Below are 25,303 nucleotides of genomic sequence, written 5' to 3' on the forward strand. Positions count from 1 at the left end.
CTGCTACAAAAGAGCCCGACAAACAATAATTCTAATATCGTCAAAGGCACAGATCAGAACAAACTGTTGTTCCTGAGCTACATAGGATGTCTAAAATCCTACCTAAGGTTCATAAACTTCAATAGCTCCACCTTTAAAATCTACAAATTAGACCTTGGTAACAGCAGAACAGTGCACGAAGTAAAAAGTTACTAATGTAACAGAACAGAAAAATCCAGAAGAATCCATCTTCCCAGACAAAGAAGCAACTACAGATCTTAGGGAGACAGTTAGCATTGCCTGCAAGCTCAGCAATGTTAGTTCTCGCCCCACATTAGATCAACTACAGACAGAGCTGGGAGCAGGGAGAAGGGAATGGCAGCTGGTGATCCTGTTACGCCTCTACCTTTGCAAGGCATTGTTCCACATGCCTACTCATCTCCTCCTCGGATCCTGACAGAGGGCGGCTGCAGAGGGGACATACCTGCCCTTCGTCTTGCTTCCTCCGTTTCATTTTTCCAATCCGAGCTGCATGGAGAAACCAGGGAAAGAAAACAAAAAAGGAAGACATGTCAAGTTTGTAGATCCAGTCTTAATAAACCCTTGGCAAAAACAGTAAGATTTCACTCCAGAAAATCCCACTGTAACTCCCAATTCTGACCTCTAGAAACAGTACAGAGACTGTTACTTGGCACTTTTCAGAAGAAATCTGTAACATGTAGCTGAGCACTCTGATTCCACAGAGGCAGCTATTCACAATTTAACAACTAGGAGAAGAATATCTGCTACACATCCCATGGTAAATTATTAGAATGGTTAAAATCTTTCCCTTGGAAACCTGAAATTGTTTTCAAAGTTGAGTGATCAAACCACTGAACCCTGTTTTGGAGTTTGCCTTCTAAGTCTGAGACCCTTCCACTAACGCATCTATTCCCTCTACAAGAACTTGCTTAGAATGTGGAAGGATGATGCAACACCTGATAGCCTTGGACAACATATTTAACACTCACTTCCAGGACCACAAAGCGGCCTGTACACTCTGAAAAATTCCTTCTCAGACCACCACAAACAAGAGCACCATCTTGGTAGCAGGTAATATTTATGGAAAGGAAAGAGATTTGCTAAAAAAAAACAAAGGATCCATACTAGATGTCTCTCTACTGTTTTTATTTCATTAAAACTAGGGGCTACACTGCCTTCTTGAGAGCACGCTCTGGGAAACAAACATGTTAGGAATCATGATAATGAGAAAAAGCAGCAAAGGTAGCCTGTTGCTTAATCCAATAGCTGGTTAATTTGAGACATCGTTTAATGTGATCAAAACATCTGGAACCAAATAATTTGCATTAGAAAGAACTTCTGTCTTTATTATGATGGCTTTAGGCAGGTATTACTGAATAACTCAATCACTGGCTGCAGGAAAGTCACTGTTTAATTAATAAGGAAGGTCAAAATTCTGAATGAGAGACAAGAAAAAGCCCAAGGAAAGCCCATGTGATAATGAGAGATGACACCACCAAAAAGCTGCATTAGGCAGAAATCATTACTGACATTGTGAGCACTGCAGCATGCTCTGAAAGCCTTCATGCCTGAACACTGGCGGATCGACAGCTCCCTGCAGCCAACGAGTCACAGAAAGCTTCTGGAATGTTAGGATGAGAAGGACCAGTGTACATTCTGTTGATTGTTTTATCAAGTGCATCAGTTTAGAGCACAAACATCAAGCAAATTATAAAGTTTCAGCTGAACACATCAGCACAGACCGGAAAGGCTTCCTTCAAGACTTTCTTTTTGGCTTCCCTGAACTCAGGACTCTCTGTGTTAAGATATACTTTCCCACAATCTGGAACTAGGAGTATTCATCATTCCCTATACTCTCTCATGCTCCAGCACTAAGAAAGCTTCAAATTATTCTGTGGGCAATGGTTTTCCTCATTGAAATACATATGTGTTAAAATTCCCTGAAAAATACATCTCCACTCCTCACATGCTGGAAAGGATTCTGTAAATGTAACATTCCTAGAGCAAGAGACAGCAACTTGAGACCAAAACAAGAATGTTTTTGATATTTGGCACTTGGAGCAACACAGACTCTCAACACACACTGCTTTCACTGTCTAAATTTTATTTGCTGAAGCTCCACAACTATCTCTTGTCTTGGGTACACCACACTCACAGTTCCACAACCCTCCCATTTAGGCAGTTAAGCCACACTCTTTCTGGTTGCACTTCAGTGCCCAAGAGATTTCTGAAGTTCTGGTTTAGTGCATACCTATATCCTTCAGCATGGCTCTTTCATTTCATGTAAGTTTAGGATGCTCTTTCCTTGCCTCACTAGCTCTGTAGAGCCAGCAAAAAATATGGAAGGAGGCTGGAATAAGATATGACTTGAGCATTCCTCAGCAAACACCCATCTGGAGAGAAACACAGAAACAAAGCCTTCTTTATCCTGATCGCAGACACAAATTTCTCTCACCTCATCATGTTTTTAACAGGGAAATGCAGGGAAAGAGCAGTTTAATTATTCTGGTAGGACTCCCCATGGCCAAACAATTCAGTTGAAGTGGTCTGCCTGGTGAATTTATTAGTATTTTTAGGGTTTTTTTACTGCCATCCTCCAATCCATGCACTGTCGCAGTGACAAAAGGAAGACAACTTATTTTGGGTCTTCTACAGATAAATTCTTGGAACCATTTTGCCAGAACAAGCACCTGATCTGCAGCTGAAGTGTTAGTGCAGAGCTGGGAAGAGAACCTCACTCTGCTCCACCTCTACAGCAGACCCAGCAGCCATAAATGAGCCGTATCTTGGCTCATTTAGCTCCACAGAGAAGCAGCCCTTTGAGTTGCAGCGCCACAAGTGAAAAAGCTGCTGGAGGAAAGAGGTGTTGAAAACAAATCCCCCTGCCATTTTCATTCTCTGGACATTAGCAGTGGCAGCGTGGTGCCCAGGGAGGCCAAGGGTGCCCCTGGTGACAGGAGGAATGGAGGGGAGCAGCCTGGAAAGCACATCCGAGCGGCGCTGTCCCTGCCCGACACACGCAGCCCGGCCATCACTTCCAATCAGCGCGGCAGGGACCGAGCGGCCCCAAAGGCAGGGGCTGATTGTGGCGCTGTCCCGAAGGGGAGCAGCTCAAAAGAACACGCAAGTGAGACCACAGGATTGCTAATTAGTGTTGATAGATGCGATCATTTCTAATTAGCTCACTAATCCCTCTTTCCCTCGCTCCTGTCGCAGGAGCATGGAGAGGGGAGAAAAAAAGAAAAAGTCATTCCTTCCTTCCCGTAATTCAGGAAGATAAAAATGCAGCCAGTTGAGGACTGGATGTACAAAGAGGACAGAACTCAGGGAAGGAGGTTTTTGCACAAGCCTGACCCATTCTTACCTCTGACTGAACAAAGACTCCATAGTTATTATTCCAACCTTCTGCCAGGAGGTGAGAAGCTCACCAGTTTTTATTAGCATTAATAATTATTATTAGGCTATCAGAGGGCTTCCAGCACCTCCGAGGCCTCACTTTTAAAGATGTACATTACCCTATACACGGCTCCTGCTGCAAGTGCATGTTCTCCTTCAGATTACACAAAACCATCAGGCACCTAGGGAGTTTAAGTCACCACAGCAGATGAGAAAGTAGCACACAGGTGAGCAAGAACTGGGATCCTCTGCAAGGGCAGGGGGTCTCAGTTATGGTCTCTGACTTAACTAGGAGCTGTGCTGGCTATGGAATTGCTCTTCCCTTCACTGATATGTAGTTCTCTAGCATGGGGCTATGCAAGGTGAGAGGCTGCTTGCACTAGAGAAGGAGCCAAACTGCACTCGAGAAAGCCTCTGCTGCTAAGGGCACACAGGTCCCTGCCCTCCCACAGGTGCAGAGACAAGGAGCCAACCCACCACTGCTGCCTTACTGGCAGAAGAGACCAAGGATTTTTTCTAACAATGGGCTCTCCTCATCTAGGCTGAATCTTATTAATGCCTAAAGATCATGTTACTATCTAGTCCAGCCAAACTTCCTGTGAGAAAAGCTAATGGATTTTAGTGTTCACTGGTACTCCCCTCCCCAAGCAAAAATTCACCTTCAGGACAGGGCACTAATTACCTCAGAAGTGCTCTTACACAGCATCTAGCAGTGGACATTGCACCAACCTCTCCTGCAGCATCAAAGGTCATGATTAAGTTACTAGCAATATCTCTTATGGTTCCCTCCACCAGTTTGAGTGGTCCCCTGAGTCCTATGCAGACATCATTAGCAGCTCCTGCAATGGCAGGCCAATCAAATTAAGTGGAAGCATTTTTGTCTCCTTTCCAGTGAAAATAATCCAGCTTTATTCCTCCCCCACCCATCAGCTACAAAAGCACAGGACATGGTGCTGGTGGTTCAACAAACTGCACGGTGTGTTTGGAGAGACAGGCTTAGGGTAACCACCAAAATTGGACTCACCTTCTGAGGGAGGTGCAAATGGAGCTTTTTAAGGACCTACTTCAGAACTCACCTGAGAATGCAAACTTTGTTAATAACCCTACACTTAAGTCAATAATATTTAAGCACAAGACCTAGCACCTGCTCTCTGAAAATCTACTCCAGAAATCCTGAGGAGTGGTTACGCCTACTTTTGTTAGATCTGTCACAAAGCTTTTGTGAATGATCAAACTCATCCACAGCATCTGATGCAAGGGAACAACTGCAGTAGTGGCAGAGCTCAAAAAAGCCACCTCAAGAAGCAAAAGCAAGAAAACAGATGGTCAAGAAGGAATCTGTTTCAGACCTGAAGTACAATTTGCTGCTCATCTGCCCAAAAAAGAACATTAAGGACTAGATTCACAAAAGGGTTTCAGTGCAGCTTTCAGATTTGCATGGCCAAAGTTCCACACAGATGATTTTCAGCAACCTTCAATCTGACACTAGTCTCCGAGGTTGGCACCTACTTAACCTGCTAAATCCATGTTCTGATACACTAAGCCAAACTTTGTGCCTCTAATTTTGAACTACTATCTAACCTGCTCTGCACTGCAAAACTCCACAAGCATCAATTTACAGGGTAGCTTAAAGCTTCCAGTTTGGCAATACTGGAAATAAGGCAAATGAAAGAAATGCTTCCTTTGTCACACAGGTTCATCAGGAATCAGCACCTCATATGCCTGGGTTCACAAGGGCACAACCTCTGGAAAGTGAGTTTAGCACAGGTGAGAGGTGCAGGATTAACTCACTGAGGCTGACAGGGAAGTTGTGATACAAACACTCAACCAAGAGCCTAACAGACAGAACATTAATCTCCTGCTCCTGAGCTTGAAAATGCATTTTCCTTACCCACAGCTCAATTTAAGTCACAGGTTTGACTTACAGAATTAAAATTCTGGCCAGTCAGGTATGTGTGAACCATGTTATCATGAGGACCTAATCATGTTGTGGCCAGGCCAACAAAAGCTTCCAGAACACATTTCCTTTTCTACCTTCTCTTCCCTTAGATCCTTTTGCACATTCCCAAATGAACACAACAGGATGGAAAACATCAAGGTCCAAACAAGACTGAGTCACAAATAGCCTGGGCAGCCAAGATTAGCATCAAGGACAATGTAGAAGAAGAGCAAACACTGTGAGCCCTTTTTATAGGAGGAGCTTCCAGAAGTGCTTCTAGAACTCAGCGCATACATGCTTGACAGAAATACCAAGATAAACTGGTTACAACAATATTGAAAAGTACACATAAAACATAATAAAAACAAATGAAATATATTTTTATTTGACAGACTGCATTTGCCATATCTTAAGTTTCTGCAGTGTGTCAATGAGAACACAAAACAAAGAGGCAGTTGTCCTTGGACAAGTCCTACACAACTTCTGTTCATGTAAAATAATCAGGATTAGGAAACTAAAGTTGCATGATTGATTAGAAGTTCATTAAAATACAAGATATATATAAATAAGAGTTTTTTTTCCCCTAAAGCATTACTGCTCAAATTACTGAACAATAAGGTAGCATAGCTTACAAATACTGGAGTTACTTCAGTAGAGACGAATGTGGAGGAAGAAACTAGAAAGCAGCCAGTGTTCAGAAAAACAAATGTAAAGACACATGCAGAGAAAGAAGCAGTAGAACCCACCCAACCGTTTGTCTGGGTGCAGACTGGACCAAACATCACTACAGGAATGTTCTGGGAACAGCAGTAATCAGTCACAAAAAGCTAAGGTCAGAAGGAACCAGTTCTGACGTAATCTGACCTTCTTTGGGACCCAAAGCTCTTCACCTGAATTTCTGCATCCAGCTCCCTGACATCTGGACCCTCTTCATCTCAGGGAGAAGAAGAGAACAGACAGGAAACCCCAGCATTATTAGGGCAGCACATACATTCTTTCATTTAGAATACTACTGTACCACAAAACGTACATACAAAAAGAGTAAAACATCCAGCAAAAAAAAATGCAAATGCTATACAAAAATGCCTGCCTCGCTTTAGATGAGCACAGGTTCACAAAAACATCCAACAACATAGGCCAAGAAGAGCTCCCAAAAGGAGATCAGTCTCCAGATTGTGCTGAAGCCCTGCTTCGGGACAAAGCACGAAGCAATACTGAGCCAGTTCAGCAGAGCATGCTCACACCAAGAGCTTCATCTCACGCTGAAGGACTCCACAACAGCAAGAATTTCACAAGTCTGGCTCAAACTTTAGAAAAATATTTAAAATAAGGTGACTGCACCTTAATTGTTGGCCTGAAAAAAGGTAGAAAGAGAGAGCCCTAGCTATCTGACTATGATAAAAGAACAGTTGACTCCGGAGACCTCGGTCACACAAGACAAGTCACCGCAGAGCAGCACCTCGTGTATCTGAGCCATCTGAAGTCTGTGTCTGCCTGCCAGCACTGGCAGCTCTCTGCACTCATCTCAGAGTGCAGAGTGAGCACCTGCCAGCAGTTACCTGTCACTGGTGCAAGGCAACTCATTTCTTTGTTCTGTGACTTAAAAGACATCCTGGAGTTTGCAGTTTTTTGGCCCTCTGGGTTGATATTAAAAAATCCTAAGGCCAGCTCTGAATTCACCTAACTTATCAGACCTGTAGGTTCTATTTGCTTAAGACTACACTAAACATGGAGGCTTCAAATTCAAGCAAAGCGTTTTCTACCAGAACACTCTAAATAATTTTGCTAATTTGTTCAAGCAAATCTTATAAATAAACTCCAAATGCACATCAGAGGTGTTATAGTGAACTATCACATCAGGAAGCTCAAGATTAATGGCCTCCTATTAACGTGAATAACCAGATTCTGACTAAATATTACATACTAGTTACAAGCAGTAAAAAACCAGATGATAGAACATTGTCACTGTGTACCTGGTAAGTTCTGACCTCTGAACTTTAGGAAAAGTTTCGATTTCTTCAGCTCTAATTAAAAAAAGTTTCCTTTCAGCTTTTCTTTCCAATTTCAAAACAGAGAGATGGGCTTCCTCTCTCTGAAATCAAGTGATGTCTGGTCTGATTTTTTTTTTTTGTAATACCAGACCACTATCCATTAGAAATAGTTGTTTACTTGTTACGAGCACCCACAGATATAAGAATAAAAGTACCGCACCAGCATTTGTGGGTTTGAGAGAAAAAAAAAAAAAAAACCAAACAAAACAAACCATGACGTCAGATGACGCTCAGGCTTCTTAAAAGTTTCCTGCAAGATTCAGCCACGTGAGCTGTGAAAGCTCAGCAGCCGGGCCCCAGGCAGAAGAAGCGGGTTTGGTTTTATAGCGCCCGGGGGATCCCCGCGGAGGGAGCCGCCTCCCTGGGGAGCCGGGAGGGAGCGCGGAGGGGTTCACCGAATGCCCCTTGCGCCCTCCCGGCAGGCGGAGGCCCCAGCGAGGCTGGCGGCGGCTCCCGGCCTGCGGTGCGGGGGACACGGGGGTGTCACACAACTCGGCCCAACTCTGGAAACTTCTCCGCAGGGGCAGGCGCGATGGGGGCCGCACTCACCGTTCAGCCGGGTCTGCCGGTTCGCTCGCACCCGCAGGAAGGTCTGCAGAGAGGAGGCAAGAGCGTCAGGACGCGGATGTGAACAACGCGCCCCTCGCCCGTACACAAGGCCCGGCCCGGTCCCCCCCTCCCCGCGCATCCCCGGGACAACGCACCGTCCGCGGGCCTCCCCCCCAGCGCGGCACCCACCTCTTCCCGGCCCCCGCCGCCGGGCCCCCTCTTGCCGCTCTGCATAGCCGCGGGCGCCGCGGGCGGGCGGCGGGCGGCGGGCCCGGGATGCGGGGGGATGCGGGCGGATGCGGCGCGGCCCAGCGGGCGCCGCCGATCAGCCCCCGGCGGCCGCCGCCATGTTGGCCCCGGTCATGTGACCCGCGGCGCGCGGGTGAGAGTTCAGCAGGCAGTTCCCATGACAACCGACAGGGGGCGGCAGCGCCCGGCGAGCCCGGCCAATCAGAGCCCCGGGGCGGCCGGACTCCGGAGGAGCTGGCCAATCAAAATTCGGGGGTTATGGGGGACCCTGTGTACCTGACCAATCAGAAATCGGAGATTAGTGGGGCCCTGGGGTGCCTGGCCAATCAGAAATCAGGGGTTACTGAGCCTTGAAGTGCCTGGTCAGGACCCACGGGAACCCAAGGGGCCGTGATTAATCAGACCCCAAATGCAGGTTGTTGCCCCGAGGCAGCTGACCAATCAGAGCCTGGGACCAGCTGGGAAGCAGCTTTCTTAATTTCCTCGTCCGACAAGATTCCCTTCCCCAACAGTGATTGAGCATCCTTTAGGCCCAACGTCACTAGCCAATCAGAGCCTTAGCCCTAAAAACAACCCAAAGGCACTGGCCAATCAGGCACCAGAGTGTCCCTCTCCAACTTCCTCTGCCCAATCAGAGACTGGGGCCCAAGGGCTGTTTTCCAATCAGAATGTGGGGGTAATAAGACCCAAAGGCAGGAGGCCAATGGGCGCTTCCATGGCTCCTGCCCCGCTCTGGCCCAGCCGTGGAGCCCCCGGAGCCGAGCCTCGGAGCAGAGCCCCGGGGCGCGCAGCCCGTCCTTGCCGCCTGCGGGCACCACCTGCCGGGCCAGGCGGAGCGCCCGGGGCTCTGACACCGCCTGCGCCGCCAGAAACGGCCCCTGCCACGGGGACAGAGCCGGCGCTTGCCAGGCACGCCTCCCTCTTTTCCTCTTCATGTTTCAGCAAACCTGGGCGCTCAGAACTGTCGCCTGGGTTTCCCTCCCATCACTGCTGCACATTTGTAGTGTAGCAGACCGGCCTGAGGCTGGGATAGAGCTGAGGGCTGCAAATTGGGCAGCAGAGGCTCCTATACACACAAATCTCATCTGTTCCCCTCTCTGCAGTTTCCTCAGACTTTGTTTCCTGGAATCAAACGTACATTTTGGGTCTCCTCTCTGGCGCCTGACAGTCTGTCACTTCTTTTTCAGATGGAAAACAAAAACCGCCCCGATGCGTTTCGCTGCCCCAGATGATGATGGGCAGCAGGGCAGTTCAGGTGCTGGTGGGTGAGCTTTGCACGGTGTCCAACATCCCAGCTCTGCCTGCCTGCTGAACATGCAGCTGGATTTTCATACATAGCTTATTTACAGAATCAAAGCTGCTGATTGTTGGCTTTACCCTTTTAATGAATTGAGCTGTCTTTCGGGAGGAACGCTTACCTGAGCTCGAGGAGAGGGAGGTGAGCCTTCCCTGGACAAGGATTTTAGGCTTTTGCTTACACACTACACTGCTATTCAGTCACAAATATTCCGTGGGCTCCCTCCAAGCCTGAAATGCCGTCTTTGCAGTATGATGTATCACTTGTAATTTGCTGTTGATTTCTCCACTGGGTATTCAGGGTTTTATCTAAATGTAACTAAAATGGCTTTGTTTTTACTCAAAGCTCCATCTGACAGAACATACTGTAAGAGGAGCAGCCCCTACTGACCAAATCCACTGCCACTACCTCGGTCTGATCAGTCACCATGTACCAAACTCAGGCAACCAGGCTTGGCACAGGGGAGGCAGGAGGATGCCTCCTCCCCACATCCAGGAGCCACCCCACTGCCTCACCGCAGCCCCCTCTCAGCATGGGGAGCAATGCAAGCAGCCCAAGTGCTGTGCAAGCCCCTATTTCTGTAGCACTCCTATTCATTAATCTCCTGCCCTAAATATTCCCATTGGTATATAAGCACAAAGACTGAGAAAACTGAGCCACAGGAATTCTGAAAACCCAAACGCCAATAACTCACATTCTAGCATGTTACTAATAAGTGTACAATCATGATTAGATCACAACACAAGGGACAGTCATAATTCCAGCACACCTCTGCATATGGAAAACTAAATTTTGCAGCCCTTAAAATCACCACCGTGAGAGTCTTCTGCTCTGCTTCCTGGGCTTTTTCCCTTGGTAAGCCAGGCAGACTGAATTCTTGTTCATATTGTGGCTTTATTAAGAATACACTGAGGCTTTACACACCCTTGGCACCCACTCTGAGGTCCCTTTACACTGCCAGTGCAGCATAACTCAGCCAGCACAGGCATAAATGAAAATCAGGCCCTAGAGGTGTTTTCTCCCTGCAGTGCAGACGTACAACTCCCATTACACATTTGCATTAAGAGCTGCAACCTTCCATAAAATATGCTCACAAACTTAAAGCACATTAGAGAGTAGCTGGACTCAGCACATAGAGGGGCTTCTGCTAAGAATATTTGTCTTTGAATATGACATAATAAAAATGTACAGGAACAGAGGGCTGCAAGGGGCCACCAGCCTCACAGAGACTGATATCTGGCAGAGTGGGAAGAGAGGGAAGCTTTCCAACAAAGGAGCCATAGCAAAAATTTCTTCCATGCTCTTTTGAAATGAACATAATTTATTTATTAGCCTTAATAAACAGGCAGGAAAGAGAGTAGGATTACCTGAAACAGGCATTTCTGTATCTTCTGCAAGGTTTTGCTTCTCTTACTTTGCTCCAGCTTTTATTGCTCATGGGAGGGTAAAGCAGCTGTGATGTGATACCAAGTTATACCCCAAAGCCACATGAGAATATGATCCACAACTGATAATATAACCAATAAATAGGACAGAGGATGGAATAATGGGCAACAAATGTACGAATCTGCTACTAACAGGACCCATCTTCAGGAACACAGGTTATAACTGGGTCTGTTCAATAAGAGCCTCAGCACTGGTCATCAGCCTCTCTCTGCAGGTTCAAACACAGACTTGGCATGTGCAAAGTGGCTGATGCAGGAAGATATGAGTGCCTGCCTGGCCCTGGGCACAGGGTATGGCTGCAGACCACCACAGAATAGAGGGTGATGGGCATTTGCCATGCTGGTACAGCCTCAGCCCACCCAACCTTCCAACACAGCAGGTGGACACATGCTTGGGTCTGTGCTGATGACCAGCATCAATTTATCTGCTGTTTTTCAGAGCCTACTTGAAGCCAGTGGCTGAGTACAGACTTGCAGCCAAAAAGTTGGATGTGTGTTAAGTTGGAGTCAAGTGTGCAGCCAGCCCCAAAAATACAGATGGACTTACAACCAGCCAAGCTGTACTTGTGCTGCTGCCCTTTTAATTTCTTGCTCCATCTCCCTCAAGTTTTACTCATTGCATCACCGACGTCAAGACCTGCTGCTCCTCTGGGAAGAGAGTGTTTTATAAAACAGGCTGGAATGGCTGTGGATTGTCCACACTCATTCCTGTCTTGGATGGGAGTCATGAGTAAAAAACATCACTTCTGAATGCTTCTCAATGGGACAGGGTGGGTAATGACAAACACAGCCATGGAAATGAGACCAAAATGGTGAATATAATGCAACAGAAACCGCTACAAAGATTTAAAAACATTTTTAAATATCACTGTGGTTCTAGTTGGAGCTGGGAGGATTTGCAGACAAAAGCCCACCTTCTCAGTCCTGTGAGGGGCCAAGTGTTCATGTCCCCGTGATGTTGGCAGGAGAACCAGGGCAGTGATTGCATAGCCAAGAGCAAGGCTGTCACACAGAGCTGTGGGCACTGGGTTGTGCTGGCTCCCTGCCTAAGGCTGAGACCAGCAACAGCAGCTACCTGCTTACCTGGTATCTGTCTGAGTGATGGATGTCATCTGAGGAGTGGGGTGATGCTGTTGGAGAATCTCCTTCCCGCTTGATTGAGGCCGACAACAAAATTGACTGCAAGAGAAAGGAGAAATTCATGTTGTGAGCATTGTCTAGTTCTCTGACTGTCTCTGAGCTGTCCTCAAAGCCATGGAGAGCATCCCAAGCTGAGCTGTGGGACTGTGCTGGGATGGAATACTGGGCTGTGGGTCTGGCTCTGCTCTTTGCAAGGGCCCCATGAGGGGACCAGGCTGCGGGGTCTAGGAAAGTACAAATGAATGGAACAGTCATTTTTACCCCAGATCTGGCGGCTGGGGCAGAATCAGGCCTTGCTGGAAATGGTATGTGAGGACCACACCAGAAATTCTCATGACAAGGCACAGGAGTGCTGAGGTGGAGCAGTTCTTCCATGTCCTCATCTGCCCTTTTAAAGTGCCACTAAATCTCTCAATAGCTTTGTAAACTGCACTAAAGCTCTCAGCACCTTTGCAGTGCAACTACCTCTTCCTTCAGTAATTATGCTATTTATTTTAATAAGTAGCACAGAAAAAAAAAGGGCCTTTTAGAAGGTTAAAAAGCTCTGTGATATTTGAGACCTAAGAGATCACTGATAAACTTCAAGTCCATAGTAGGTAAGTCTAAATTCTACATACAGTGAACTCTAGCAGGAAAATTATTATGGGAGTTTGACAGCATCTGAAGAAATGTACACTGAGTTACAATTGAATTTTATGATAGAGTACTTTGAGGAAAAAATGCAATTTAAAATTCTAATTTAAATTATAAATTAGCTAAACTAGGCTAAATATAGCCCACTATATTGTGAAAAAATGTACACTGGAAATGTAGCTGTGCAGATGTTTGTTTCTGAGAATCAGCTGGCAAGATTTGACAATAAATGACTGCTTGGAGATGTGTGTGTTTGTGAAGGGAAGTGTAGATATCATCTGAATTGGACAGGTCAAGTGTGGTGACAACATTATTAAAAAGCATAATACCTTGGAGAAAGGCAAGTATTCCAGAAATATTTGCCTCTGGGCTGAAATGAAACATGAAAAAATGTGCATTTTTTTGGAAAGATATGAGAAAGTGGAAAAATGACTCAGCATACAAATTGGTTCAGTCAGCAGCAAGCAATCCCCCAGGCTTGGACAGCTCTCCACGAGAGCAGCACAGCAGTGCAGCAGCACGGGCACGGAGGGAAGGCAGGCTTGGGGAGGTGGTGGAGGAGGGCAGTTTGGGATGCCAAATTCAGCCCCATGGGTGTAAGCTGCCAGCCCTGCCATGAGGGCAAGAGGCATGTCCCAGTGTGCAGTGGACACCTCTGCCATAAAACCCAGCTCTACCAGCTGCAGGGAGATGTGATGTCCTGAAAGGGGTCACAGAGGAGTTGCCTGCTGGGGTGCTCAGTATTTCCTTGGACAAACCACTTCTGACAGCTGAGGGCTGTGCTGACCACATCCTGGGGCTGGCTTGCTGCTCAGCTCAGCCCAACAGGGAGGATGCCAGGCCCTGGGAGCCCATGGGGCTGAGGGCACCCATCAAAGGCTTCCTCAAGAGCCCAGCCTCCACTTTCCAGGGGACAGATGGGCAGAGCAGGGAGGCTCTCTGGCTTCATGTGTTGGCTAAACCCAACTGCTAATGGCCTTTGGTGAACAGATAATTTATTTCGGGAAAAGCAGAACTTCTGCAGAGGGCAGACCCCAAGCTCCGCTATTGTTTAGTTTCTTTATTTTCTAAATAGAGAGTGAGGACCATTTTTGAATAAGCAGGATTGCACATGTCCTAAAAAAACATGGGGATGAGGCTCAAAGCCTTCAGTTGTGACTCAGAATAACAGTTCTGACTGCAGCAGTGTTAATGCCCTAATAAGCCAAGAGTCCTGGAGCTGGGAGGGTTAAATCTGTTTTGTCTTCCAATGTATTCTAGAAAAGGGGAAAAAACACCCATCTCCCCATTCCTCGAGGATGGACAGACAAACCCTGCCCGCCTCCCGCTCCCCCCCTCAGCTTCTGGTAGCTCTAATCCAATATTATTATGTGAAAAATGGTTGGGCTAGCTATGGAGACAGTAAATTAAACGTTATGTATTAGTTTTTAGCGTGTGGTCCCAGGAAGAATGCTGGCCCCATTTATTCCACAAACCTCCTGAGCACCATGGCAATGACCTCTGGAAAAACGCAGGGCTAAACTAATCCCAAAGATGTCAATCTCGAGGCCTCTTCTACATACACTTGCAGTTTAGATTAATAAACTGTCTATTTTTAAATTGTGTGCAAGCACTTCAATTTTAAATACCTTGCCGGCATGTTAAACACAGCGTTAGAGATGCCAAGTCACACTTCCCCTTCACTCTTAGAAAACTTGACTTCATTTGTTTTTCTCATTTTCCTGTGCTGTGCCACACTTTGCCTCTCAGGCAGCCATGGGGGCAGGCAGGGATGCAGACTCAGAGGCTAAGGGACTAGAAAAGGCACTCACCATCATGGTGACTTTCAATCCCGCATTAGACCAGCCTCTGCCATCCCAATTCTGGCTTCTTTTACCCCAGATTGTCATGTTGAGGTTGTTTTCCAATGGCTAAGCAGTGAGGATGCCTGACCACAGCATACCAAGACAAGGATTTGCTGCTCCCTGCACCACTCTGCTCATTCCCACACTAGTCCTAGCGAGCAGAGAAAGGGTAGCGATACAATTCCCATTCCTCTGTCAGCTGTGTTCTGGGAATGTGGCTGTGTAGGGAAAAGCTGCTCTCCCAGCCCTCATGCATGCCCATGTTGCATGGCAGACCCAAATTCTGTCATCCCAGCCCAAAACCATGGTGCTAAGTGCTCTGTGTGCAGACAGGTGTGATGTGGAGATGCTCCCTAGCATGGGACCAGGTTCTTCAGCATGGTGGGAACAAACCTTGATGCTGAAATGTCCCCTTTCCCTTAGGTTAAGGCCACAAACCAGCTTATCCATGTCTGACTGCCAGTACATCCCAGCTGCCCTTCAGAGTGTGTCTGAGTGAGGATACTGGGGGGACAGGAACCTCCTCCCTCCCTGGTCTCCCCTCCACAACTCCCACCATCGAAGCTGGACCAAGGGCTGTATGTGAGTGGTGGTGCAGCTTCATATTTCTCCCTCCCCTTTAAATCATCTCTCCATTGGGTAGAGGCACTCTCCGTGGAGGTTATAAACCCTGAGAGGATCAGACTGAGCATTACACCTGGGGCAAGCTAAATAAAAAAAGGTCACCGGCGCTTTTTAAACATGGACAAAAAAGCAGTAAAATGTGTTTGAAAAAAAAAATCTGGCATTAAATCATGACTTTTTGCCTGCCTTGCCTCATTAAAAGTGGCCTTTTGGAAGGTAAAATTATCATTGTAAGTGATAAGATCTTTAAGAAAATAATTCACGGCTTCTTCACCCTTTAATATGATAGCCGCCACCGGCTAATTTTTTTCTTAATGGCAACGAGGCCATCAATCTTGTCCAAGCCCTGTACTCCCTCCTTCCTCCTGCCCCTCCTGCCACGCTGGGCAGCCACGGCCCTGCTCAGTGATTCCTTCCTGCCCCTTGGAGCCCAGCTGTGCCGTGCCAAGAGATGCGTCTGGATGTCCACGGATCCCGAGGGCACACCAGCCTTGCTCCCGCTGCAAGGCTCACCTTGGCGCCTCCCGACACGCTCCGTGGACCTGCAATCCTGCAGAGATCAGCTGCGAACGTTTCAGCGGCTCCCCGACGCTAGGAGCAACACCTAGTTTACGTATATACATACAGGGGCAGTGTGGTACGGATCAAACGCGCGTCCTGCAGCCTGTCTGCCGGCTGCAGAGATCCCAGCCGTCCGTGCCCAGAGCCGCTCCCGGGCGGAGGCGATGCCGGCACGGACGGCGCTGCCAGCGCGGCACCGGCCCGCCGGGCGGCCCGGGGGCAGGGCACGGCTGTCGGGGGCAGCTTCCAGCGCCGGGAAATGGATGGAAATTGCCGCCCCCAGCCCGAAGCGCGGCCTCTCGCCGGCAGCCGGGGCAGGTGTCAGCGTGGGGACAGCCCAGCCGCTGGCTCTGACATTCTGCTGCCTCTCAAGGCCAGTCATTTGAGAGTATTAAAGTGCTGGACTCCTCTTTCTGAGAGCCCTGGAAAAACATAAGGAGTCTATTTTTCTTAAACAATCCATCACAGCTGCTGTCAGCAGAACAAATACCCTAACCCTGCTTTTTATGTATCTATATGGCCTTTTAAATTTTTCTTTCTTTCTTTCTATTTTTTTTTTTTGTTTTTTTTTTTGGCACAAAATGTTCCCTGCTTGATGCATTCAGCCTTAACTCTGCCGTCTAAATAGGTACTTATCACTTAACATGGAGGTGATGGCTTGACATGTTTTCTGTCTCCTGCCCTCCCCTCCACGGTAGGGAAGACGTCAAAGTGTTGCTAATAGCTGTTATCACTTGGGAACTGTAACCCGAAAGCAATAAGTGATACCAGGCCTTGCTGTGATTTTCTCCCTTAACTCTGCTAGCCGTTTTTTATGTTATTGCTGGAGGATCCCCGACACAAAGATGTTACTATTAGAGCTGAGTTTCCTAGAAGCTTTTGGAGGGTCCACATTTGCTCCCGGGAAAAGTTAGAGGTAAAATTATTTAGTGGCTTTTAGCTGGCAGAGATAAAGGTGGGATGGAGCTGGGGATGAAAGGCTTAAATGTGAGAAGGGTGTGAATGGCGAATAGAAATAATGGCATCATCAGCTTCTGGCCTTCACTGAAAAATTCCAGTGGTTCACAAGCAGAATAAGCTTACAGAAATGTGAGCTACTAATTAATTTCTGTGCAAGTTACAGTGACATGTGGGATTGAATGGAGCTGTGTGTCCTCTTGGAAGAGACACCAGCTACATGGAGGCAAAAGGGGCTCCTTCCAGCAGAACTGCCCATCAGCACTCTGGAGATGGAGGGGGAAAGAGGTCTGGCCCAGGTCTGTCCCTCTCTGCTCCTTCTGCCAATTGCAGTGGTTTCCCCTGTTCTAACAGGAGGTACAGCTGTTTGGCCCAAGGGGACTGAGGGACTTTGTTTGGCCATGGGGCAATTTGTTTTATGGAATAAAACCTGGCAGATACATGGTTTTGGAGTGACTCTGGTATTCATCACCCCAAACTGCAGGAAGCACAGCCAGTTAACACTCATCCTACGTAATTTCCTCTCCTTCACATATCTGTTGGCCATTCTCATGTCCCCAGCTTGGCAATAGCTTTGCCACAATACCCAGATTTAGCTTTTAAATCTTTCCTTGTAAATCAGTTGCAGAGGGAGGGAGCACAGATACGGTGAATGACTTTGCCAACCTCCCAGTCTGTCAGTGACACAAGAGAAGGAGTTAAAACCCCAGGGCACTGACACCCGTACCCTGTTCCTACCACCAGACATTATATGAAGAAGTTAAATGATTGTGCTAGAAATTTCATCTCAAGTGAGGCAGCTGGGAAGAGCTAAATACAGACATTCTGTCAAGGTTTAAGGCCCCAAATCTTTCTTCCTTCGAAGCTCTTTTTCCTTGGAGGGCTTTAGTGGTCAAATTTCCCACCCGATGTTGTAACTCTCTCTCAAACTGCTCGGTGAAGCCGTAAAATCGCGGAGGTGGGTGGGGGAAGCAAAGAGCTCTGGCACTGTGGCTTGGTTCCCAGCTCTGCCGGAGGTCTGGGAGCAGAGTGCTGGCTGCTTGCCTGCAGGCACCCTCTGTGGAGCTGGGTGCACACCTAAACAAACCAGCTGCAGGCATCTGCTGGGTGCGTGGGATGGATTTTGCTCGTGGCCACTCACATCAGTGTTTGCAGCAAGAGCAAGAGCACAGCCAGGACTGGAAGTGGAAAAGGCAATTTGCAGCCATGTGTTAGGAAGCAGCAGTGGAAAATGGATGCTGAACCCATCACAAGAGCTGGGATGCTTAATGAACCCAGTCTCTTCCCCTTCAGTGATCAGTATCAGCTCTTCCACAGGTGATATAAGTTTACCTGTTAGACCACAGGTAACAGTCTGCAGCTAATACCCTGAAATACAGGCAGTAGTGAAGTGCTCTTAGGTGGCAAGGAGGACTTGGAGATGCTGACTCTCTAGTTATAATCAGCTACTCAAGGAAGAGTGGGAACTGTTGGATTTACACCTCACCAACATGGGTTCAATCCAATGTGTGCTCCTCTCCTGCCTTGCAAGTGGCAGCCAAGGCAAGGGGAGAAAGGCAAAGGGAGAGCATGAAGTCTAGGAATGATACCCAAGGGAACCTCTCACTGCTGACAGCTGTTTACAGACTCCTGGGCAGCCACCAGTCCAAGCAGTGTCTGTGGTGTTCTCCATATGCCTCTGTGAGACATTCCTGCTGCCTGCTCTGCCCGAGACCCAGGCTCAGGCCATGCTGGGGAGTGCTGCAGGGAGGCTCTGGCCTCACAGAGGTCTGGGGCATGGCTGGCTTGGACAGACCTTCAGAAAGGAACCTTCTGAGTGACAATCTGCTTGTCCAAGTGCCTTGTCCACACTGGTGTATCACCATCTATTAGGCTTGGTCTCTAAGGGCAGATGAGGATCCTGAACGCTGCAGATCTGTGGCACTCAGAGCTGCCCTTTGAGCTGCCTTTGCAGAGAGGGAGCCCAGGCACCAAGCACTGGTGCTGGCTGGAGCCCCAGCTTGCAGACCTTGCTTGGCTGTCACTGCCTCAGTCAGCTCTGATAATAGAAGAATCTGATACAATAATCCTGCATTCATCACATCCCATGTTGAGTGATTGGATTTTCTTTGACATATTGCCATGAAAATTGACCCAGTGCAGTGAGTGACAGCTCTTCAGGGGCAGGGGGGCAGTGAGAGAGGAACGTGCATTTACATCTGGGCTTTTATTGTCCAGAGAGATGTTTGCTGGGGCAACTGTGGAGAAGGAGTGGGAGCAGAGCTAGGCCACAGAGCATGAGAAGATGAAATCTCCAGTTCCAGTTGCCCCCCAGGAAGAGCCTCAGGCCAGCACAGAAGTGGCAATGGTAGTGATGCTATGGGCAAAGTCCTAAATGAGCCCTAAAGGAGAGTTAGAGCCACTGGTGACCACAGAAGTAACTACCAGCCTGCAGTCATTCCAGTTTCCATGTCCCTGAGTGAAACCAGCTTGCCCTTGTTTGTTTTTCCATTGGAAGCTCCTGAGGGATGGGGAGGTGCAGCCCCTGCTCCCACTGCTGAGCTGCTGGAGCTGCTGGCCTTTTTGTTGGCACCAGGAAAAGGACTGGTCAAGAAACATTGCAGCAGTCCCCTTCCACCAGTTCCAGAGTGGTAGAGATCTTCCCTGGAGGTTCCTGCCAAACCCCCAGTGATGCCTGGGTGCCTGGCCATGGACTGCAAGCCCACTCTGGGGGTCTGTACCCCATCCCTCTGCCTGGGACTGTATCAGAGGGACTTCACCACCTGATGGCTATTCATACCCCATGCTGCAAACATGCAGCGGGCACAAAGGAAAAGAGCAGCCTTCATCACCCCACCACCCTCCTCCTCAATCCCACCTGGTTACAAAGGCGCCTTTAATACCAATCTCAGGTGAAGGTGACAGCACTTTGCCTTCCCATGCCACACAGGACTTGTCTCCCAGCAAAAGCCACATAGAAATAATGAATCCTCCTGGGCTGAGAAGCTTTCAAGCTCTCTGAGAAGGGAATGAAAGATTTCCTGATTTCACCCTCTCCCTCCCTGCTCTCCCGGCTTCTTGAAGTTAATGTTCTTAGTCCCAGACGTGATGGGCAAAGGGAAAAGATCCATGTGGTGACAGGGGACGATTGATCTCTTTTACATAGAACGACGCTCCAGTCCCAGTTTAATCCCCTCGCTCAAGGCAAATGGGATTCTTTGTCAATGGAAACTTCAAAAGCCTGGCCCTGCCGTGAGATGGACCTTCTTCTTTATCTGGTCTCTGTCAGTCACTCACTGTGTTTGCCTCCAAACAGCTAATCTGTCTTCCTAGCTGTCCTTCTCCCTCACAGGCGATGTGTTTGGGACTGCTGAGTTATCTACACGGAGTCCTGATGAGGAGGGAAGGGGAAGATTGCAGTCCCGATGCTTTCATTTTGCTGGTGCCCTTTCCAGCTCCTTCAAGACATCCCAAGGCAGCCTCACACTGTGGATTACCAGAACTGCTGGGTTTGGGGGTTCCTCTCTGCTCTGCTTGTTTTCATGGGAGAAATAGTCAGGTCTCCACTCTCCTGTATGACTATACTTTGCTCCAGGGCACAGGAACAAAGTATAGTCATGCAGGAGACAAAGGTATGGACCACTATGAAGTATCATTGCAAATTCTTTTTTCCCTAGAAGGATTTGGGAATTTGCTGGGGTTATTTGGGAATCATCCCTACCTGCCAGGAGCTCAAGTCAGCACAGTGGCTCCCAGACCTCTCCCTTGGTGAGGCAGACAAGGTGTTGATGTACTTGGCAAGACACCCAGCCCCAAGGAGAAAATCTAGAGTTGAAATGTCAGTCTTTGTTTCTGACATCACATGCCAAAAAAATCACCATAGGCTTCCAGAAAAACCAATGGGGAATGAAACTGGAAGTTAATTCTAATAAAACAAGCATGAAGACATCTCCTGTGAGAGATGCCCTGCACTTGTCTGGAAGCCAGGAGCCTCCCTCACTTGGACTGTGTCATCAGCAGCGTAGGAGAACCTGGAGCACTTGCCTTTGCCCACCTTGGAGAGGACTGCATGGTTTTTAGAGGCTGTGCAATGCCCTGCAGTCTCCCTGCCACCTGCTCACCTGCCCAAGCTCTGGTCTTTCCCATCCCTGTGCCATAGGAAGTCCAGCTGACAGCAAATCAGTAAATTATGCTCTTTGCAGCGATACCATGATGCTCTGTGAGTTTTGTATTTCTGCATTGTGAGCCAAGGGGATGGGAGGTGGGTCCTGAGGAGGGGGTTGAGGCTGAGATGGTGTCTTTGATTTGGGCTCTTCCTTAGGTGTGCTTCACTCCCTTGAGGCAGGCCCACTCTCCCCTTCCAAAGCTGGCATATGGCTCTGGCTCCAGGAACTCCCACACGTGATTTCCCAGGCTGAGCTCAGGCTGTGTGTGATCAGCTTTCATTAGCTGTCATTAGACACAATCTGGAGTCCCAGAGCCCAGCAGGTCCTTCAGCTCCACCGTTCCTCGGCTGCACAAGGAGTGCAGAGCCCTGTGCAGGGACTTGGCTGCTCCAGCCCAGCGGCTGAGTGGGACAGCAGCTTTCCCCAAAAGTGTGGCCACCTGGGAGACATCAAGCAGCAGGAAAGGGAGCGGGCTGGGAAGGTGAAGTGGTGTAAAGAGCACCCCTTGGGGGACAGGGAAAATATGCTGAGGTTTGCTGACTTACCTTGGGGGTGCCTGCTGCCATGGCATCCTTCAGGATGGAGCTCTTGCTGCCAAGAGAGAAGAGAACGAGGTCAGTCACAAAACTGGCAGGCAATAAGGGGAGTGCTTTGAGAGATCTCATGAGGTCAAATAGCAAAGCACATTGTTCCTCTTCCCTGGACCAACAAGAGCCTCCTCACCCTGCCTGGAGGGACATAGGAAGGAGGGCAGTGCCAACTATTTCTCCAGCTGTAACAGAATGGTCATACAAGTGGAAGTCCCCAGACCAGCCACATGAGTCAAACACTGACTCTCCCCCTGCCTGGGGCTTGCAAAGCTCCTCTCCCAGCACTGGGAAAAAGCAGAGAGCAAGTCTGCAGGGGCATAGGGAAGAAAGCCAGGGAGAGGGCAGCAGAGGTGGTGAGCCCTGTGAAGGGTCAGGCACAGCGAAAAAAAGGAGGATAGGAAAGAGAAGGAGATTAAATCGGTATAAGAGCAAAGAAAAAAAAGATTTCCTCAACTCCAGGCACACCAGGGAAGCAGCAGCTCTGCTGGAGGCCGGAGTGATTTGTTAATTCAGCTTGTTCTCCATTTAGCAGGAAAGGAGGTCTCTACCCGGTGCTCCTCCTCGCCTGCCCTCGCTAGCGGGAGATGCTATAGATTTAATAACACCTTCCCCCCTCCAGACAGGTTAAACTTGAAACAATTACATATCAAAGCCGACATGGCGGGGAGGCCTGCACTGTAATTTTTTGGTTATTAAAGTAATCTCTCTCATGTAAATTCTCCTGCTAACATGCTGCAAACAGCATTAGGAAATAAATTATTTCCCCATGATTCGATTTGTCAATGCAAAGCACCTGCAGCAGGGAAAAGGCTCTTGAAATATGTTGCCAAGCCCAGTGCCTGTGCTTGTAAGCACACGCTGGTGGGGTGGCTGGCTCCCAGCTCCCCATAGCCCCGGGGAGATGATGGATAGGTGGGTGGGTGGGTGGAGGGGGGAGGGTAGTGGGGGGAGGTGGGGGCTGGGGAAAGGGGGGAAATGGAATTGTGTTTAATAACAAAATTTGTATGCAAGCCTGCATCCCAGGCTAAGGATGAGTGATCGGCAGCCAGAAAGTATTAAAAAGCCTCGCTAAACAGATGCTGACAATAGAACAAGACATATCAAATCAGATCTACTTCAGAAACATTAATATACACACGCACACACGCTCGCCCGCGCGCGCGCACCCGGCTCCGCACGCCCGCGCTCCTTTCTTCTCAATCACAGCAATATGGGAGACATCAATAAATTTTTATGAGACTTTTAGAAGATCAACACAGTACTAGATGTGACAAAAAAGCAATGTGCCTGTCATGTTCGCTTTGTCGGGGACACTTTAGCCCCAGATGCTGAGCTGCAGTGCCAGCAGGGAAAAATTGAATTTGGCTGGCTTTAATCTGCCTTGATTTGGCAGATGGCTGGGTGTTATGAAATGAGCGGGGATGGAGGAAGGTGTTTTCTCCTGGGGCTATGGCCCCCCTCCTCTTCCAGTGCCACTGCCTTTTGCCCCCTGCCCTGAAATGGTGGAAACACACAGTTATCCACTGTCATCAGGTCACTCCAAATGCCACAGCTCTGCTCCCAGCTACAGTTCCTGGGAATCACGGATGGATGGGCTGGGGCATCACCTCTCATACAGCCCCACTTCCCTGAGGGAATGTGCTGCAGGATGCTCACCAAGGGCACAGGATGCCCCCTGTGTCCCCCAGCTCTGCTCTCTACCCTCAGGAGGTGTCACAGAGTAGAATTAGTTCCTGCTGCCCACTGAGACACAGTCCTGGCACCACCTCAAGCCTGTGCGAGAACAAGCACGATGGGAAAGATTTCAATCCCTTCTCAACCTCCAGCACTACCCTGAATTTCTCAATCACATGAAGTGTGAAACAACTTTTTCTTTTCCTTTTATAATCCACATGCCTTGTTAAAAAAACAAACCCGTTTCCTCTCTTTTCTTGTTAAAGGTGTTTAAAATTATTAGTTTTCAAGGGAAAGAGGAAGAATATAATTAATTCCTCCTAGAAATGGTGTTAGGGCCAGGAAACTGAAGTTTTCAGAATCAGAGTCTCTCTGGTCAGCCAAAAGATCCAGTCTCTGCTGTTGGGACCGATAAGGAAGGGGTTTAGATAACTTGGCAGACTTTATTTTATTCTTCATCTGGGGGATTATTAATACTCACCCCCTTTCTTGCCATGTAGCTCTACTCTATCACTAATAAGAGTTTGCAATTCAGGTTTTTTTTTTTTTATATCCAGAGATGGGTTAGCAATAGGAATAAGCCCAGGTCATCCAAGCACCCAGACCATGTGATTTAAGTGTGCTTTTCCTGATCCCACTAAACAGCCCCCTGAATTAGAAGGGCTGCAGCCCCCTGCACCTCTTAAGAATGCTGGCAGCTGGCTCAGGATCGAAAGGCTGTCAGCAAAGGGGAAGCTTCCCCTCCATAAACACTGCAGACAAATTAAAAATGGTAAAAGGGAAATCAAGACCTTTAAAGTTCAAACACTTTTCGGTGCCTTTTAAAGTTTTTTTGCTCTAGGCCCTTGCAGACAGCACAATCTTTGGAGACCTTGGGATTCTCTTTAATCACCCAGCCAGGCTGCAGTGGTCTGAAATGATTACACATTTACATAGTAATAACCCCAACACTCCCCACATTATTTCATGGCTAGCATATTTCCACTCAGTGAGTGATCCATGTGTTTTAAATTATAACCTGTACATAGGAAATTAGTTACTAAGTATGATATTCATGGGCTCATCTGACACTTCTAATTAAGGTGATTTACACAGAATTATCTTATGAAATAAAAAAATGGTGTTTTGCTAGCTAATAAAATATAATTACTACCCGCTTTTCTAAGTTACAGTTAGTTTTAATCTATTTGGGGAATTGTTTATCTAGTTCATTACAGCAAAACAACTTCTTTACCTTTTAGGCAACCCCCCAAAGTACCAAAGAAGAGCAAGGAACACCCTGGGAAGACCCAGTGATTTTGGCAGCCTCCTTCTCTCTCTCCTGAAGACTGCACTTCCAAGTGATACAAGGCCACTTCCTCACTGGCTCCCTTTCTTGGGGCTGAGACACCAGTTCTGTCAGTGCATTCATGCACCTCATGTGTTTGGATGTCCTCATGGGGACAAAATAAGGCCCCTGCCCTACTGCCAGAGGGCTCTGCCCAGTGCTGCAACTGCATCACCCGTTAACGGGAGCAGCACAGCCAGGTCCCCATGTGCTCCAGGACACACTGCTCCTTTAGATTAGGGACCATCAGCTTTAAGAGGAGCCTTTCCTCTCAGCAAGGCTCTTCACAATGAAAGAGAACTCAGGCTACACCAGAGACATGCAGATGTCCTTTAATGCTAGGCACACATTTGGTTAGGAGCATCCCCAAGTGCAACTGGGAAGCCCCTGGCATGTCCCTGAGTGAGCTCCAAGGGGCTGTTCAACCCAGTGCTCCTGTCCCACAATTTCCCAAAGGGCAGCTCAGCAAGCCAAGTATGTGCCCTCCTTATCCACAGTCTTGGGGTTTCCTCTGCCATGGTTGCTATTACACACAGTGACCTTCAAGCCTATTTACTTTGTTATGGTCCTGCATTTTGGGGTGTTCTTGCCATAGGAAATAAAAAGGCAACACACAAGGAGTGGTCCCTTATCACCCCCATGAATGGAAGCTGCTGTTTCTTCCCACAGGGAAAAATCAGGTCATTATCTGAAGGCTAAGTTCCCTGAACTGGGGCAACTGCAGTTGTTTCTGATTATCCCTGAAGGACACTGAACCAGTATAGAGCAGGTAAGAGGGCTGCTGCCATGCAGCTGGAGTCTTCCAGCTCTGCCACTTTTCCACAGAACCCCTTCTCAGCAGGCCCCTGTTTGACAGGCATCAGCCTGTGCAGCTCCTGCATG

The 25,303-nt window shown here is 48.2% G+C and overlaps 1 protein-coding gene across 5 annotated transcripts in view; it reads right to left on the reverse strand.

Moving 5' to 3' along the window:
* The window catches only part of RNF220 (ring finger protein 220), a 212,789-nt gene that overhangs the window by 47,256 nt on the left and 140,230 nt on the right, over positions 1-25,303 (reverse strand). For 2 of the 5 annotated variants that reach the window (XM_031505551.2, XM_021528386.2), the window contains 4 exons: positions 21,376-21,421; positions 12,010-12,105; positions 7,936-7,978; positions 386-507 (listed from right to left, as the gene is read on the reverse strand). In XM_031505551.2, coding sequence (XP_031361411.2) covers positions 386-507; positions 7,936-7,978; positions 12,010-12,105; positions 21,376-21,421 — 307 coding nt within the window. Of the gene's footprint in view, positions 1-385; positions 508-7,935; positions 7,979-8,124; positions 8,249-12,009; positions 12,106-21,375; positions 21,422-21,553; positions 21,586-25,303 lie in introns of those variants that run through there. The other 3 variants (XM_021528410.2, XM_021528394.3, XM_021528420.2) reach the window with 3 other exon arrangements.

Source organism: Lonchura striata, chromosome 9 (genome assembly GCF_046129695.1).
Source record: "Lonchura striata isolate bLonStr1 chromosome 9, bLonStr1.mat, whole genome shotgun sequence".
NCBI classification, from domain to species: domain Eukaryota; kingdom Metazoa; phylum Chordata; class Aves; order Passeriformes; family Estrildidae; genus Lonchura; species Lonchura striata.